The 18,719-nt window shown below is 51.2% G+C and overlaps 2 protein-coding genes across 9 annotated transcripts in view; one reads left to right on the forward strand and one right to left on the reverse strand.

The window, feature by feature from the left end:
- The first annotated feature begins 75 nt into the window (after positions 1 to 75).
- On the forward strand, positions 76 to 4,279 carry OXER1 (oxoeicosanoid receptor 1). The gene is given in 5 exon segments (XM_073217123.1): positions 76 to 217; positions 957 to 1,051; positions 2,640 to 3,126; positions 3,129 to 3,252; positions 3,254 to 4,279. Coding segments are annotated over 5 exon segments (1,500 nt in total). The 3' UTR covers positions 3,906 to 4,279.
- A 6,320-nt stretch (positions 4,280 to 10,599) lies between these two features.
- Positions 10,600 to 18,719, reverse strand: part of MTA3 (metastasis associated 1 family member 3) — a 161,357-nt gene continuing 153,237 nt past the window's right edge. For 6 of the 8 annotated variants that reach the window (XR_012121616.1, XM_036990816.2, XM_036990815.2 and 3 more), the window contains one exon: positions 10,600 to 14,173. Coding sequence is in view for 5 of the 8 variants with exons in the window: in XM_036990816.2 (XP_036846711.1) it covers positions 14,148 to 14,173 (26 nt within the window). In the remaining 3 variants the exon portion in view is untranslated. Of the gene's footprint in view, positions 14,174 to 14,904; positions 14,979 to 18,719 lie in introns of all 8 variants that reach the window. The other 2 variants (XR_012121614.1, XR_012121615.1) reach the window with 1 other exon arrangement.

An 18,719-nucleotide genomic window follows, 5' to 3' on the forward strand; every position in this document is an offset into this window, starting at 1 on the left:
TTCATAAAAACACAAAATCCCCACCCAGAGTTAGCAACTGTTCATACAGGAAGGGTGACGAGCCTTAAGAGGGGCATGAAGCTGTATCAGGAGCTTGGCAGTGTTGGAAGGGATGCTGCTCCCCCTGCTCTGTCCAGGCGCTGTGTGCAGGGACTCGGAGGGCTCCTGGGCCTGACGCAGGGTCCAAGAGAGCTGGGAGCTCCAGAAGCAGCAGTGGGTAGAGACACCTGTGGTGGGAGATCCAGGCCCAGTGTCCCAGGACTTCAATGAGCTGTCGATGAGCGGGTCTCACGGTTCAGGTTACTGAAGTTGGTTCTGGACAGAACAGGTCCAGATTCCTTGGGAAAATTTGTGTTCTGAGCCCTGCCTTCGCCCACTCAGCCTGGTGGCTCACTGCTTTGACACACTCCACTGAAGGGAGAGGAGAAGCTGGCTAACAGGGCTTCCACCCCTATGGGGTGCTGGGACCTTCACCCAGCTCCACCCTGAAGGCTTTCCTCTCCTGCCAGCAAAGAAAAAACACCTCTCGCCTCCCCCAAACTCACACAGTCCAGGGCTGTGAAGGCGGGCCTCCTACACCCTTGGGCTGCAGCAATGCTTGGCTCTGTGCAGGAGCCAGGAGCATATAGGGATGTCCCAGGAAGGCCCCCTACGCTGGGTACAGGTGGCCACAGGAGGAGGAGTTTGTTCCTAGTGCCAAGGGCAGGCTTAATCCATGACAGAAAAAAATGAAAATTAGATCTATTTTTCTGAACACTAGTTCTGTGCCAGGGAATTCCCTACAAGTTTTTACAGACATTATCTCATTTGATCCTCATGACTCTCCAGAAAGCCCAAACAGGTTTGGAAAGCAAGTATCTCTTGCTTGGTTTCCAACCAAGGCCTGCCTGCATGCAGAGCTCAGGCTGGTGGTCTCACCACTGTGCACCCTGTGGTTGCACCACACCTGCCTTCAGCCTCGGCCAAGCAGGAGCCCAAAACGGGAGACCTGGAGGAACTGGAGGAGAGGGAGCAGCAGCCACAGTGCCTGGAACCCAGGGGCCTTGGCAGAGTCAGTAGCATATGGCACACTGCTGACCACAGCCAGTTGGTGTGTGTGTGGTGGGGTGGGGTGCAGTGAGAGGAGGGAAGGTCCTGGGCCTGGACTTTCCTTAGTGCTGTCCTAGGTTATCAGGAGCCTAAGGCCCTCATCTCTGCTCCCAGGCCTGGCCTCTGAGCTCATGAAAATGCCATGCATCACCCCTATGTTTATCGCAGCACTATTTTCAATAGCCAAGAGATGGAAGCAACCTAGGTGTCCATCAGTAGATGAATGGATAAAGACGATGCAGTACATATACACAGTGGAATATTATTCAGCCATAAGAAGACAAATCCTACCATTCGCAACAACATGGATAGAGCTGGAGGATATTATGCTCAGTGAAATAAGCCAGGCAGAGAAAGACAAGTATCAAATGATTTCCCTCATTTGTGGAATATGACAATGAAGCAAAACTGAAGGAACAAAACAGCAGCAGACTCACAGACTCCAAGAAGGGACTAGTGGTCACCAATGGGAAAGAGGTGGGAGGGGGTGAAAGGGGATTACAAGGCATGTAATGTAGGGGGTTCATGGGGAAGGCAGCATGGCACAGAGAAGACAAGTAGTGACTCTACAGCATCTTACTACACTGACGGACAGTGACTGCGATGGGTGTCTGGGCGGAGGGGACTTGATAATAAGGGTGAATGTTGTAACCACAATATTGCTCATGTGAAACCTTTATAAGGTTGTATATCAATTATACCTTAATTTAAAAAAATACTACCCCCCCCCAAAATGCCATGCAGCGAGAGAGCAGGACTTGTACCTTGTTTGAAGCCAGCCCCAGCCTCCCTCCTCCCCTTTGCTATGAATGCTGGGTAGGATGGAGTGGGGTGTTCAGAGGACAGGAAAACTTGGGGATTCTCAGGATTGCTCTGTTTGGGGGGAGAAGCTCCAGGTCCCCAGGTCATGGCAGTAGAAATTGGCAGGAGAGCCCTCCCTGTAAGATATGGTTCATCTTGTGCACGGAATGGGACCATCACAGCCTTAAGAACAGGCAAGAATCCAGGAGTAACGAGAGTGGGCTGGCAGAGCACAAACAGGCTGGTTCCAAGGCCGTGGGCTCGATGGTCAGGGTGTTCACTGGACTCCCCAACTCCCTCTCCCAGGAAAACATCCTGTGGGCTCCCTAGTCCCTACTGCCAGCGCTGTATATATATAAAGGGGATGGGAGGCTTGTCCAGCATGGTCTACATGCTCCTGAGAAGGATGGGTTTTCAGAAGCAGCTACTGACTTCAGGCAAGCAAATGTCTGACCTCTCAGGGCTGCAAACAGTCTCCCCCAGCTCACCTCAGCTGGGCCCGCCTCCCTCACCAGCATCTTACTGGGCCTCCATCTCACCCCTGCTGAGCCCTGCTTCCTCCTCTGCCTAGGGCAGCACAGATTCCACCCCACAGGTTGGGTTCCGGGACCTCCTGCGCAGGTCACTCAGTGCCAGGGGGAGGTAGAGGGAGGGAGGGAAGGAGGGAGGGCTGCAGGGTTCCTCTTTGCCTACAAACAGCAATGCTGGGTGTTTCTCAGTGGCTGCAAGGATGCTGATGAAAACCCCAGGATATTGAGTCATCGTGGTGGCCAGCTGATAGCATCATCCCACTTGGCCCCGAACACTCGTGCAGGGGCAGAAAGACTGGAAACCTCTCAGGCCAATGGCTCAAGCAGCCCACGGAATTTCATAACCTGAGCTCTTCCCCTCTCCTTCCTTTTCTCTCTCCCACCTCCTCCTCCTCCCCCTCCTCTGCTTTCCTGATTGCCTCCGTGTCACCTGGCAAGGCCTTTCCTCCCTGCCAGCCAGCCTCCTCCCCCGCGGTGTCTGCCTTCCTGGCGCCAGCCCTGGGGCTGGAGTTTGCCCTGGGCCTGGTGGGGAACAGCTTGGCACTCTTCATCTTCTGCTGCCACCTGCGGCCCTGGATGTCAAACACCGTGTTCCTGGTCTGCCTGGTCATCGCCGACTTTCTCCTGATCGTCAACCTGCCCTTTCGCGTGGACTACTACCTCTTCCATGAGAAATGGCACTTTGGGGCCACTGCCTGCAAAGTCAACTCTTCATGCTGTCCACCAACCGTTCGGCCAGCATGGTCTTCCTCACGGCCATTGCCCTCAACCGCTACCTGAAGGTGGTGAGGCCCCACCACATGCTGAGCCAGGCCTCAGTGTGGGCAGCCACCCTGGGGGGGGATCCTGCTCCTCAACGGGCACCTGCTCCTGGCCCCCCATTCCAACAACACCTGCCTCAGTTTCCAGCTGGGCTCAATGCCCTCAGCATCGCTCCGCTGGCACCAGGCACTGTTCATGCTGGAATTCTTCTTGCCGCTGGCGCTTATCCTCTTTGCTATCATAAGCATTGGGCTCACCATCAAGCGCCGCAGGCTGGCTGGGCAGCCAAGCCCACGGAGGGCTGTGAGCGTGCTGGCTGTGGTGGTGGCCGTCTACACTACCTGCTTCTTACCCAGCGTCATCTTCGGCATGGCTTCCATGGTGGCCTTCCGCCTGCATGCCTGCCACACCCTCAACATCTGCACGCAGCTCTTCCATGGCTGCCTGGCCTTCACCTACTTTAACAGCGTCCTGGACCCCGTGCTCTACTGCTTCTCCAGCCCCAACTTCCTCCGCCAGGTCCGGGCCCTGCTGTGCCTCACCCAGGGCAGGCAGGACCCAGCCAGGGGCGAGAGCTCCTACCAGCCCTCTGCCCAGTGCTGGGAGGCCTCCAGGAGGGTGGAGGCCTCGGGGAAGCCACAGGTGAGGTCTCGCTGGAAGCCCCACTGGAATAAGGACGGTGGGTCCCAGGGTCAGGGGGCCACTGCAGTGCCGCAGGAGTGAGCACTGCCGGGCTCTGGCCCGGAGGGACAAAGTCAGCCCCTGGATGGCAGCCAGCCCAGGGTGCCTCAACCAACTGTTCAAGGGACACCTGTAGGAGCCAGGTGGGTGGCAGGGAGCAAAGTGGGTCTTGACCTCACAGAGTAGTGCGTCCTGGACAACGTCCCCAGAGCACAGAAAAGAGCATAGTGGCAGGTGGAGTTGGGCAGGGGCTGTGGGAGCGCCAACTCGAAGGCCACACAGCTGCCCAGTCCTGGGGCCCTGGCGGGATTACGGTGAGAGCAGAGGTTCTGCTTTAGAATTGGACAGCTGTGTTTTCTGTGATCTTGTTTGCCCCGTTCAGTACTAATAAACTTCCTTCTGAAAACCCAAGTCTCTCAGCTGTTCTAAGAAAAACTGAATAAATACCTTAACGTCCAACCGGGTCTGGTGTCAACAGGTTTCAAAGTGAGTGCCTAAGATGAAGGGAAACTCGGGACAGAGTGGGGAGACTGATCCAGGGCCCTGTCCTTTCACATGGCTCCTGGAGCCCTGGAGTGTCCAGGGCAAAATGCCCTTCTGGGTGAGGTCCTGGGCAAGGGGGAGGGGCGCACCGCCTGGACATCTGGCGGGGCTCCTCTCTGGCCTTGCGCTCCTCTTCTGTAGGCCTTCTCCAGGCCCTGCCCAAGGCACCCTGCCCTGCTCTCCCTGGGACAATGTGGGGATCATCAGCCTTGGAAATTACTGCCTCCATCCAGTTCTGGCTCCTGGCTCAGCTGGGGCTCCCTCCCGTGGCTCTCCTCAGCCCCATGTACACTTCCCTGGCCCTGGCCCTGGATCCTGTGATAGCTTCCATGCCACCAGACAGGACCCTGGGTGACGGCAGGGACCTCAGTCACCGGAGCTGGCTATGGCCCTCCCCTAGAACCAAAGCCATGTTGTCCACCTCTGTCCATTTCTGTTCTGGGCTGTACACCTGTGGTCAGTGTGTGAGACCAGCCGGGCTAACCATTTGATAGCCTGGGTTCCCCAGGCATAAGGGGTATACCTGGCATGAATCAGGGTTTTTGTTTTTCAGGGTTGAGGGAGGGGTAGCGGTTGGCCCTCCTGTCCATAGGGGAAGTCACTCTTTGGCAACTGCTCATAGGACAGATGCCTAAAATATTTGTGCATTTTCTACTGCAATCTCCTAACCCTACCCTGGGAACAAAAGTTTCTTTAATCTGAGTGGAGGGAGAGGGAGACACAGCCTCCAAGACTTCCAAAGCTACTTAGAAGTCACTGAGACCCCAAACATACACTGCCTGAACCCTGTGTGTCCCCAGCCCTGGCCACCTTGGGAGAACAAACATCTCCCCCAACACACATGCCCTGCCTTGCTGGGAGAGTCAGGGAGGCTACAAGTTCTCTACTCATGATCCAGCCATGGGCCTCCAGGCCTCAGGTACAGGGTCTGATGATGGGGACCCCATGTCTCCTCTCCCCAAGGGGTTTAACCCACTAAGTCCAACCCTCTTATATCAGGGGCAGGGATGTTCTCCTGCTGTTAGAAGTCCTCAGGCTTGGAGGCCAAAGCCCAGCTCATGCCCCTGGGGGAGGCAGCTGGCAGTGTGGCTCCCGGGCTGGGAGATGGAGAGAACGCGTCAGGCCGAGGAAGGGGCCTGGGGGACAACGGTTTGGATGGATACTGAAACCCACCTCCCTGGTGTACCTCAAGGCTCTTCCCTTTCCTCAAAACTCAGCAGCTGCTCTCAGAAACCGCCAGTGATGTAAGAACCCAAACCAAGTGATAAAAAGGGGTGTGCTGCCTGGGCCCCTCCAAGGTGGCTCATGTCTCGTGGCCCCCTGCTCCACTCCTCCACAGCTGCCTTTGTCACCCTGGTAAAGCCACTCCCCATCTCCCAACCCTGGCCACACGGGGAGGAGACAACCAAGCCTGGGCCAGCCCAACCTCAGTCTGAGATTTGTGATTTCCAAGTCAGACACTTTGGTGCAAGGCACAAATACTCCTGGAGGCTGGGACTGCGCACCTGGCATGGAGCCTCCACCAGCTGGCACTAACGTGCCATGTGAACACCAGGCGCCTTCCGTCTGGTACCATCTCTTCCCATATTTGTACCCACCTGTGTTCAGAGCAGCTCTGTGGGCAAATGGGTCTCCACTTGCCATTTCCTCAGTCTTCTCCTCCTGGGCCCTTTCCCACACCACCATCACATCCTCCCATCCCCTCAGCAGCCTGGCCCACTCCCCCCCAGTGATGTGAGAGAACCACCACACGGGCCCCATGGCCCAGATGCACAGCGTGTCTCCCCCGTGCGGAGTCTCGGGGCAGATGCCAGTCACAGGGTCCGGGCCCACGCTCCTCACCTGCCCTGTATCCTCCTTGCCTCTCCTGTTGAAGTTGGAACTGCTCCCTCACTGACGAACTGGGCTTCCCCACCCTTCACGGGGCCCTCTTCAAAGAGGGTCTGGGTGTTCCCAGAGAAACAGGCCTTTAGGCGCCTCCACACCCTCCCTCTCCTGGAAGGACTCTCCTGGTCCTAACCCTGGCCCTGACACACTGTCTCTCTGGACTTAGTTCTCCACCTGTGAGATGGGAACAGTGATCCTGGCCCCTGGCCCACTCCAGGGGTTGGTAGCTGATATGCCAAAGTGCTGAGTGGGGAAGGCAGTGATTACATGGCGGGGGAGAAGGAGTGAGAAAGGATGGAGGAAGAAGAGGAGGACGAGTAGGAGGAGCAGCAGAAAGAGAAGGGAGTCTCAGTGGCACAATGTGTTAAGTACAGTGCAGGGATTTTTTTCAGATGGGAGGGTAGTGCCCATGGTGGGATAAGCTGGAAGCAGGCTGAGTAAAGACCCCATTTCCTACTTTCAAGTCCCAAATTGCATTTTGGTCCTTGGGCTGGGCTGCACTATTCAGTGTGAATTTGGGGCAGCACCTTCTCTTCTCCTAACGTAATCTGCTGTCATCCTTAGGGAGGAACAGACGGGATCCACGACTTTAGTCCAGGGACTTCAGTGCAGGGGGTGAGCAGACAGGGCTGGGCTGACAGGTCGACAGCCACTAATCACCCAGTGTTTACTGGGCACCCACAGGCACTAGACACTAAGCTATAGAGAAAGACCACACGACTCTTACCTTGAACCCCAAGGCCAAGTCTGGGAGAAACAGATCTGCAAGTGGATCAAATGCAACCCATGCCTGTGTCATCCAAGGTTTTCAAGGGTCAGAAGAGCTAACTCTGTCCAGCAGTCAGTGAGGTGATGCATGTGAGCTGAATCTTGGAGGACAAGGAAAGTAGTGAAGGGAATGGCATCCCCGGCACTGGGAAGAGCATGAACAAGGGCACAGGGAGGGGGCAGGAGACCAGTGAGGCAAGAGAGGCTGCAGCCTAGGCACAAGTTAGGAGACAGGCAGGAAGGCAGGCTGCCCGGCAAGCTCGGGGGCCTGGGTCAGTCCTGCAGACATAGTGGGAAAGGGAGTGTGCTGAGGTTCTTCCGAAGTTAAAGATTCTATTTGGCATTTTGATCAGTTACTCTGGTACTACTGTGGACAGACTGCTAAGCATGGGTGGGAGATGACCTACGTAGGAAAGAGTCTGTATTTCAAGCAAGGGCCCCATAAAAGCAGTGGCAGAGAGCATGAAGGGGTGGGTGGAGAGGCACAACTGTGGAGGAGGGGACCTGGGGCATGATGGGTGGATGGTGGCACACTGAGGGTACAGGAGGTAGAGCAGGTTCAGAGCAGACAAAGAGTGAAGACAAATCGGATGGGCTTGGAGGACCTCCATGTAAAAATGTACAGTAGCACATTCAGGCTGGAGATGGGATATCAGAATCTTCCTCTTATCAATGGGAGTTGAGCTTATGAGAATGGATGGGATCACCTGGGGTGTGAGTGGAGAGAAAAACCATCCTTTAAAAAATCCCCATGAGTAAGGGACACACAGAGTGAAATGTCTAGAAGAAACCTTTAAGTCAGAAGAAAACCAGGAATGTAACAATAAAAGAGAGCATAAAAGAAGTCAAGGCAATCTCTTCACCCAAGTAAAGAGATGGCCCATTAAAAAGAACATAATAAAGCCATCTTTCACAAGGGTCAAAGCCAAATAGAAAACACTCAGACAGGCTGTAAAGTACCTCATGCAAGTGTAAAGCATTTTTAAGATTCCTAATTGCATGCTGAAGGAGGTTGGTCCAAAAACTGAAGCATGTGTCTGGCACCGTCTGGTCAAGCCTCCTGGATGGACACTCTGGATTAACAATTCATGTCTGGCACTATTTAAAAAAGCTTTTCAAGAAGTGATAGAATGTCATTTGTATCAAGTTTAATAATATGCAAACCATATTCTATTGTGGTTATGATTCATACATTTGTATTAATTATATAAAACTGTGAGCAAATTAAAGAGAGTGCTTTTGAAATGGAGGAACATGAAAAGGGGCTACACAGGGATCTACCACTATATCTGAAGTTATCTCTGTAAAAAATATCTGAAAAAAGTAACTATGAGTAGTATCTGAATGTTACTTAGCATTACTCTGAGTGGAGAATAAGGAGTCACTGTAATGAACAAAGAAGCGTAACACGACAACAGCTGCCAATGCTCAAGAAGGCTGAGAGGATGCCTACAGCCTGTGCTGGGTTTGCGATGAGGAGGTCACTAGTGACTACCTACAGCAACTTCAGCGGGTGGCTGGGGGTAAGGGCAGAATGGAAGCCATATGGTACTAAAATGGGTTGAGGAATTAATGAGACTTGAAGTAATGGAGACAACTCCTCTCTCCTTCAACAAATTTGCCAGTAAAGGGAGATAAGATGATGGCTCCAGGGGAAGCTAGTGGAGGACAGACATCTTGCTGGCTTGATTGTTCAGTTGTTTTGTTGACTGGATGGAGAAATTTAAATATAGTGGTAGAAGAAGAAGGGAGAGGAGGTGAAAGTGAGGGGACAGAATGATGATAGAGCAGTTATGAGCACTCTGTCCCAGGCCCTTTGCAAAGCACTTCACACATACTAACTTAGTCCTATGAAGTAGATACTATTGTCCCATCGTACAGATGAAAAAACTGAGGCACAGAGAGGCTGAGTAACTTGCCGAAGGGCATACAGCTGGGAAGTGGCAGTCTTGCCTGAGTCAGGACATTCTACTGCAAGGCCCTAAAGTGGGATGGGGGAGGAGGGATCCAGCATGTGGGAGCCAGGAGGGTCCACCAGAGGCCGAGGGGGCCTCCCTGGGCTGGCGGAAATGCACTATTACATAGGCTAAGTCTTGGGGCAGAGGTTAAGATGGTGAAGGGACCCTTCAAAGGCTTGGTTCTCAGCAGGTAAGCACTAAGTAAGTAACAATGGCTTGAAACAGCTGGTTCTGGGAACAAGCAAGTGAGCTCCTGAAGAACATATGAAAGGGCCACTAAGCCAACAGCCCAAAGAGGCCCGGTGAGTTGGGCACCCACAGTCTCTGCAGGTTGAATAGTTTCCTCCAGGAAACACTCTGCATCCCAGGAACAAGATCAGAACAACTGGGAGATAAAGCTTATGAAGAAGCAACCTCTTAGGAATTGCCCATAATACCCAGTCCTAGCAATGGAACTTACTACGGCTGGTACTCCTTGAGAGGTATGGCATGCAACCATCTGAGGTCTACAGGTAAGCTTCCAGAAAGAGGGAGATACTTGAGTGAGGATAAAATGTAAAAAAAAAAAAAAGACAAGAGCCACGGGGTACCCTAGGCACTTCATGAAGGTGGGGCTGCTGTCTTGCACCTGGAGGATCCCTCGGCTTCCCCAAAACCTTCCCTGACCACTAGTCCAGCCAGACAGAGCCCCCTATCCAGGAACTTGTACAGGCACTGACACAGCCTCAGTTACAACTGTTCCTGTTCTCCGGGAGCCTCTCATGTGTACGTCTTGCTTCTCTTGCAAAACTCTTGAAACTTCATATCTCTCTTTTCAAAATCTCTCACAAATCCCAGCAACCAAGGGTCACAAACAGGTATACATCACAAACATGGGCTGAGGAGGGGTCGGGGGGAGGTCCCCAAGACCCTACAAGGGCTCCAGCACAGCAACAGAAGTACAGTCCACACTGCATTCAAACAGGCTGAACCAACACGACACCTAATAGACAGTAATTTCTACCAAGCAGGTTTTAGCTCTCAGGACCTGGAAAACAGTGAAAAATGCCAGGCAGGTTCTCTGTATCTTTTAGGTGAACTAAGACATTTTTATTTCTGACTTTCAGGCTTGAGGAGAGTGGAATGCAGAAGAGCAGGCTGGGCTTTCATCCTGTGATGCGCAGCCCCTGTGCACATTTCACTTTGCTTGCAGGGGAGCCTTCCTCCCATACGGGGCACGCAGCCTAGCACTGTCCCCATCACTTGGCTCTGGGCACAGCAGAGCAAGAGTGGTTGATGGGGAAAGGGCTGCCAGTTGCTCCTCATGCATCCAGACCTAGGAGACACCTATTGGGGTGACCTAGCTCCTCATGAAACCTCCCCGTCTTCAGGATGTGGCTCACGAGACAGCAGAATAAAATACAGCCCCCTCGAAAAGGCCTCTGAGAGTCTCAGGGTAGCTGGTGGGGGGTCAGACTCAGCGACCTCTGAGCTGCCCAGGGGGTCGGAGCACCGGGGATGAAGAGCACCTGATGCCGTGTGCATATGTGAGCCTTACAACTGAGCCACCGCCCCAGCAAAGGACAGTTGAAAGCCAGGCATGATTTCGGGAAGTTTATTGGAAACACGATACAAATTGATTAGTAGATGGCACCTATTTACAGACAAACAGTCCACACTGCAGTATCACGTTCGGAATGCATTATCCTGGGGAAACACTCATGACCACTGATGCACGTCTCGGTTAGTTTCTGGCAGGGAAAATCAGAAATTGGCAGGGAGAGAAATGGGGAAGGGCGGACAGAAAACCAGGACATGGCTTTCCTGAGGGGAACGGTGAGGTGGGTTGCTAAATAGGTAAATTCCCCCAAAGGTAAACAGGGACAACTGTTATGAAGAGAGGTCTTCCCCCTCCCTCCACAAAGCACTTTCTAAGCAGAGTGAGAGTCTACAAACTGCAAGGGGCAACTCCTCCACGTACCCTCCACAGGGTCTTAGGATGGCATGGGGCATAAACACAGACTGGACATGACCTAGAACAGACCAAGGCCCTGTGCATTCTGGGCCTGCTTGCCATCAGACCTGCTCTTTGCTCTCCCCTGCTCTGCTCTGAGTGATGGGGGCCTGACCACTGCAGGTTGCCTGTTCCCGGCTCTAAGGTCAGCTGGCTACCAGCCGGCTTAGCTAAGGAAGGGTGCCTGCAGAAATCTGGAGGGCTCTAGAAAGGGGAGGCTTCTTCCCCACTTCCCTGCCTGGGAGATTGCTTCTGGAGGGGGCCATGCCTCCTAATGGCTCTGGTTCCCAACAGACAGGCCCTCTGTGACTCCAGGTTTCTCCCAGTGGCTCTGGTCAAAAGGATTCGGTAACACAGCCTCTCCCTTCCCAACGGGTGGTAGCAGCTTCCTGCTGTTGTTCTCCATCTCTGGGTTGCCCTTTACTCCCCCATTTGGCCTCTCAGCTCTTCTGTGCTAAACAATTCTCTGGATTTAAATCCCTGTGTCTCAAATATTTAGAGTGGCTTCTGTTTTCCCAGTTGGATGCTGATGGGAATTGGGCTGTGGACAAGGTAGAATTGTGAGAGACATGCTCAAAAGCCAGCCTGTCCTCTTCTGCACCACCTCTGGGGGTGAGCAGGCCAAGGGAAGATGACTTGCAGAGAGCCTGTGTGTCCTCATTCGGTGAGCACAGACCAGACTCAACACAGCACCCCTGGGCAGGTCTGCTGTGCGCCCTGCAGACTCTGTGTATACACCCTACAAGCTCATTGCACAATGGTGACATGCCACTGACACACACAATGGTGACATTGTGGCCCCAGAAGCGGGTGGCTGGGAAACCCTCTCAGCACCGACTGCTCAAAATGGCAAAGCCAAGTGCAAGAAGCTCCCTATCTCCTCCTCCCTTCCCTGGAGTGTTCATCAGATGCTGGGGGCTTTCCAGAGGTGAAGCAGAAGGGCAGATCTGAGTCAACATCCACTTTGTAGGAGGACTGGCTACAGAAGCAGGAGCTCTCACTAAAAGGTGCAGGAAGAGCTTTCTTGTTACACGTGGCCCAATATACAAGCTGCACTTGTCCCGAAGCTACATGTACACTGCAACTGGGTCGGCCTCCCTGGTCTTCCTATAGCCTGGGCCTGGCCCCGGCTCCAGATCTCCTGGATCCGCATGAGGAGGCTCTCTCCTAGCAGGCAGAGGGAATGAAGCTGGCAGCAGAGACTTGGGCAGCTGATTTTTCTCTAATCCGCAGTCACCATCTCATGTGGGTTAGGAGGCTGAAGGGGCAAGGGAGCCATCCCACCTCCTACATCCATGTGTGACAGGAAATCCAGGGCAGGGCACAGCTTTCCTCTGTCTTTTTGCATGGAGAAATACACATATGGCATGTGATGCACAGAGCCCCTGCCTCCTCTCCCTGGGTCTTTCCTGAAGGGCTGCTCATGGGGAACTCTGAGGGCAATGCTGGCTGCCTCCTCCCTGCTCGCGAAGCACCTCTGACACAGCCAGACCCTCAGACCCCATGCCCAGGCCCAGAACAGCTCCCAGAGTTGGCAGGAGAACGTGCCCAGGTCACCCCTGAAAAAGCCTAAGATGAGAACCACCTCCTCTTCAGAAGAAAAACCATGAGGACAGCAAAGCTGGAAAAGGAAAAGGTGGCTCGGGCTCTAGCATCCCCCTCAGCCATCAGCCATCACTGTCTCTGCTGAGCTGAGCCCAGCCTCTGAGGATCTGGGGTATCACTGTCATTTAGTGATACCTCCCCCTGCCTGGGGAAGTGGGAGGGGTTAACCCGATTGGAGCCATCTGTCCTGCAACCACCTAGCTGTGTGGGACACTTACTGTCAGCCATTCCACTGCCTCTTAGCTGCGGACCCTGGGGATGGCTGGGAGGTGAGACTACAGTTGTCTTTCACGGTGCTGTGCCCCTGTGCCCCACGGCCTGTCCCTGCGAAAGGAGGGCAGGGGAGTGGCCAGGCTTACATCTGCCTGGGGAGCCGGTGGGGCACTAAGTTATTCCTGTCCCTGCAGCTGTGCACATAGAGCCACGGAGCACTAGCTTGCAGTGCCAGCAGGGGCTGGAGCTACGGGAGGACAAGACACAAACCAGGGGAAACCAGGCAGGTCTTCTGAGGCCTGGCCCCATGTGTGCACAGAAACACTTGGGCTAGAAGGGTAGGTGGCTCTTTGTGTCATAACACGCTCACCTGCAAACATGGTACTCTCACTTCACTCTCCTAGGCCAAACAGATCCCCCTGCTTAAAATAAACCTGGGTGATTTGTCACTCACTGAAGGACCAGCACTTCGTTGGGTGGTCTGGCTGTCAGGGAACAGGGCAGTGGTGCAAGGGGCTTGTCACAGTGATACACATGCTCGGCTCGGTGTGAGTACCATACCAGCTCTTGCTGGAGCCGTCTGAGGCCAAGCAGAACCAAGCAGAACACCAGCCTCTCTTCAACAACAAAACACAGATTCTATGAAGAGTTCACAGGCTGACCAAAAAAGATTTTCTTATCTTTTATCAGTTCCTCAGGTAATTCTGTACCTTGGAGGGGCAGGGGACAGGGGTCAGATACAGGATGCAAGGGGTGAAGAGCAAAATCTTTTCATTAAAAAATATAAGTAGGAAGCCTACTGAGAAAAAGCCAAGTGACAGCAACAGCAAAGATGGGGAGAAATACCATGACCTGCATAAACACTGGCACATTTCTTAAGAAAAATCCATTCAGAAAGATGCCATGTCCCTCATGTACACAATCATACAACCTGCAACAGAGCTGAGCTGACACATGCATGGCAGCGCGGCTGAGCTCTTGGCAGCTCCCCTTCCGAGGGGCCACCGTGCCCAGGCCACTGAAGTGGGGAGAAGGGAGGAGGCGGAGTGGCTCCTCCTCAATTCTCAGGCAAGACCCGCTCTGGGACAGCGAGGTCTCTGGGAGGAAAGCGAGGTGACACTGATGCACAGATGGAGACGCAGGTTTTGGGCCATGTACTCCTATAGTTTCTGCCTCTGCCCCATTGAGTCTCCATGGGGTGCACGAGGAGGTCTCCCACTGAAAACACTGGGAATGGGGCTGCCTCCTTCCCTGGCACCGCTGTGAGCATCAGGATAGTGTAGCAAATCTTGGCTTATAGGATGAAATAGGGATAGTTCAGTCTGACACGCAGCATGTGAGTTCTGGAAAAGAGAGAAACAGGGTCAAAGTGAAAGGAGTCACAATGGTGGAGGTAAGGTGAGTGGAAGGATGGTATCGGCCCTCCCACAAACAACCTCACAACATTCAAGGCAAGACAGGTGGGCATTAAGTCAAATAAAAGCTCACGGCATAGTTTTAAGGTTGTATCAAAGGGAAATTTAATCAAGGCCCAGAAAATACGTGCATGGTACTGGAGTGTCTTAAAAGCCAGGTTTGGGATGAACTGGCTCAGTAATCACTGGCAAGGTGCTACAGCAGAGCACAATGTACATGTGACACAATGGCTACTAAGGAATAGGGAACACATGGCCTGGACGAGGCACAGCCTGAGGTAACCACAGTCAATTCATAATGATGTGGGCACTCAGAGGCAAGGAACGCATTTGTCCACAGGAGGGGGGTAAACCTCAAATGCTGACAATATCACAGCATCCCTCATTCCCACTCCCTCCACTTTACCCCAGAGCTTTCAAGTCTCCGTGAAACATAAATGAAAAGCAGAAGTGGCCTGCAAACTCTATCATCACCATCTGGTATTTACTCAGTAGGTTGTGAAACCTTTTGCTTGGTCATTAGGAAAGTGGCTAGGAGGGAAGTGGGGGCTGTCTGCTGAGATGGAACAAGGTGCCCCAGCCAAGGCAGCACTCAGATAATCTGCCTCTCCCATCACACATGCCACTCTGCAACCAGGAGAGGACACGGGGACGCTCACCTTCACAGCCTCCCGCCATCCTGAGGATGGTCTGCAGGATGGAGCAGAGCTGCACCTTCACTTCATGAGCCTTTCTAGAATAGGGGAGATATATGTACACAGCCTCGTGTTTGATAGGACTCAGCAAATAGGTGTTAAATAAAAACCCAGATAACTCAGCTTAGGACTCAGGCTAACCTTTGCTTTATTGAACCCACTGTAGGTTATGTAAGTACCTTATTTAACTTTCACCAGAACCTTGTGAGGGTCAGAAAGGTTAGGAACTTGCTGAAGGTCACATAGCAAGTAAGTTGAAGAATCACAATTTGAACCCAGAACTTCCTGATTCAGGTCTTTTTACCCACTACACCAAGCTGCCCCATTCTCCATCCAGCCCAGTTAAGAGCATACTGTCCTCTTCAGTGTCTAAATTAAGGGTTATGTGTCAGTATCTCCAGGATCTGTCAGAAGCCTTTTCTTTTTTGCATGGTAGGTGAGGAAGGTGGTGATACTGTGTCATTCGTTTGTCTAAGTCCCTATGGGATTAAGCCATCTTCCAGAAGAGCCACTAGTAGTAGTTCCCTAAGTTTCTTATCTGCCACAGTAAATTGTGCTTGCTTCCATCTGTGCTAAAGTTACCTGTCCCATTTTCAAAAGAACCCTCTCTTCCTAGCAGCTCAGGGTCTGGCATCCTGGCTCCTGCCTGCCTTCTCCACACTGGTCATGGTTTTAAGCTGAGATATGTCACCTCTGCATTCTGGTCCAGAGAACCCCAGAGCTTATCACCTGCTCTTGTAAGGCTATCACTTCACCCCCACTGCTCAGAGCTTCCACAGTCCCACTGCATTTCCTTGAAGCAAGGAGCAAGAGCCACACACAGGGCCCCAGATACAGAGGCGCCCAACATGGCAGAAGGCCCTAGGAAAAAAAAATCTGTACCCATTCTCAGGTCTCCTTCCTAGAAAACATAACCCAAATCATTTCACTTTTTACTTAAAAATAAATTCTTAAATGAATTAATCTACATTGCTACTTTTGTCTATATTACCCCTGATTCATAAGCACTTATTAATATATACATATATTTTGGTACAAAATTTTCCCTGTTGTTTCGACTATTGAGAAGAACTTGAAGTCCATGGACTTGGACATTCTAATTTCTAATCAACCAATGCAATGAAAGCAACCTTTTTCAAGGTTTCCAGATGCTGGTTTCTGAGTTACTTTCCCTCCCTTCTGATACCCAGAGGAGAAACCACCATCAGAACTTTGGAGGCTGCAAAGCAGGTAACAAGTGATAACAGACTACGCACTCAAGAAAGCCAAACCTGAAGCTGATAGTGTAGGGAGCCAAGACCCCAAGTTTGTCCAGAGGATCCTCAGATGGCTCAGGGACTGACACCAGGTACCTCTGAGAGTATCTGGGAGGGAGACTGAGGCAAAGGGGATTAGCTGAAGGCTGTTTGAGAAGCGGCAGCCGGAACCCTAGAAGCTTGTCTGAGTCCATACTCCCAGACAGCTGCCTACCTCCCACAAGTCTAGATGCTTATTCTCTGAAGATGGCAAACAGAGGGCCTCAGGCCTAGGGGACACCAGGCAGCAAGCACAGCTCAGGGCAGGGGAGTTACTCTAAAACCGGGGGATCAAGTGAACATATACCTACAGGATGGTGAGACTTGCAGCCTTCTGCCCACTGAGCTCTGAGGACACAAGTGGCTAAACCTCACCCTCTGGGGATGAGAGTGTGCTATGGCCTGAATGTTTGCATCACCACAAAGTTCATGTGTTGAAATCCTAATGTCCAGTGTGGTGGTATTAGGAGATGGAGCCTTTGGGAAGTACTTAGGTAATAAGAGTATAACGCTCACGAATGGGATTAAATCTCCTATAAAAGAGACCCCACACAGCTCCTTAGTTCCTTCCCCCATTTGAGAACACAGAGAGAAGTCAGCAGTCTGCACAGCGGAAGACAGCCTTCACCAGAACCCAACCCTGCCAGCACCTTGATCTTGGACTTCTCAGAACAGGAGAAATAAACTGTTGTTTATAAGCTACCCATCTATAGTATTTTGTTAATAGCAGCTTGAATGGACTAAGATGAATGAAAAGAATCTCCTCTTGGAAATGTGAGCAGCTATGAGAAAAGACCTGAAGATACTGGGATTTGGGCCACCCAACAGACCAGCCTGATGACCATCCCGAGAGGCAGAAAGCAGGTGCCACCCATCAGCATGAACACACAGCTTTCACCCTGGCTTTAGTTTCCTACTCTTAAACCTTATTAGACAACCAGTGGTCGTCAGAAAAAAACTCTAACACAACTATTAGAGGCCAAAACAAGGGACAGAGGACACAAATTGGAGGAAACAAACTATTCCTGGAGAAGAAAACTTAAAAAACAAAAAACACTATCATTAATACCCTCAGAGAAGTAAGAAGAGATACAGTATCCATGATACACAAACAGTGTGCAATTTTTTTTTTAATTGAGAGAACCAAGGGGAGTTGGCAGGGAGCCCATAGAAGGACTGGAGAATTCTGCTTCCTGTAACGGTGGGCTCATAGTGGGCTGATCCTCCAGCCTAAAACAGTGATAAACTCTGGATAAAAAACAAAACAACAACTGTTTGAATGTACTAGAGAGCAACCAAAATCAGGCAAAAACTGGAGGGGATATTACCCTTGAAAAAAGGTGAGACTAAGTGAGATCCACTCTCAGCAGGCTTTTCCTTTATGAGCACTTCCATGAGGAACAAGAAAATATAGCTCAAGAAGAAAGCTGCAATCCAACTGGGCTAAGGAATCAGGGAGAGGTCAGGGTTTGAGGCTGCCTGGAAATTGGAGGAGAACCTGGAAAGGAAGGGGGAGCCCCCAGATCTACATATATACTCCCCTCAAAGCACTGGATGATTTCAGAACTATGGATATACAAGGTGAGAGCCCAAGGGGTTCAGTGGGAAACATCAACTGGGAAGGCTTAAAAAGGCTAATAAGCAGCAACCTCAGCAGCTGGGAAGACAGAGTTTGGAATTCAATTGCTGCCAAGCTAGAGGAGCTCAGCAAACAACTTGGTCTTTCCATTGAAACCTCATGAGACTAAGAGGCAAAGCTGAGAGAGACCAGACCTAATAAAGCTTTAAACCCAGTCTCCACAGGTGATCTGCCAACTTAATTGCTTGTTGGAACAAAATTCAAGAAGAAAAGAACAGAATTCAGAGTCTATACAACTTATCATCCACACTGACCAGTATTCACTAACATCAGACCTGAGAAGCAGGAAAATGTAACCCTTAATCAAAAGAAAGAAAACAGTAGATGATTAAAGGATGATCGAGATGTTATAATTAGCAGATAGGATTTAAAATATTTACCGAAAGCATGCTAAAGAATCTACAGAAAAAGATGAATTTAGTGGGTGAGAAGATAGTATATTTTAGGCAAATATAATATAAAAGAACTAAAAGGAAATTCTAAAACTGCAGAATACATAATCTTAAACAATTTGTTGAATGGAATTAGCAGCAGATTCAATACTGTGGAAGAAAGAATCAGTGAACTTGAAGATAAATTTCTAAAAATTATTCAAGCTGACAAGATCACTGTATGATTCCATTCATACAAAATTCTAGAAAATATGACCTAATCTATGGTAACAGAAGGCAGATCAGTGATCACCTGACATGAGGTGGGGGAGAGGAGGAAGATTATAAAGGGGTGTAAGGAAATTTTTGAGATTGATGGATAAGCTTGTTACCTTGATTGAAGTGATAGTTTCATAATGAATACATATGTTAAACTTATGAAATGGTTATTTAAAAAATATGTATAGTTTAATC

The sequence above is a fragment of the Manis javanica genome, chromosome 1 (genome assembly GCF_040802235.1).
Source record: "Manis javanica isolate MJ-LG chromosome 1, MJ_LKY, whole genome shotgun sequence".
In the NCBI taxonomy this organism is placed as follows: Eukaryota; Metazoa; Chordata; class Mammalia; order Pholidota; family Manidae; genus Manis; species Manis javanica.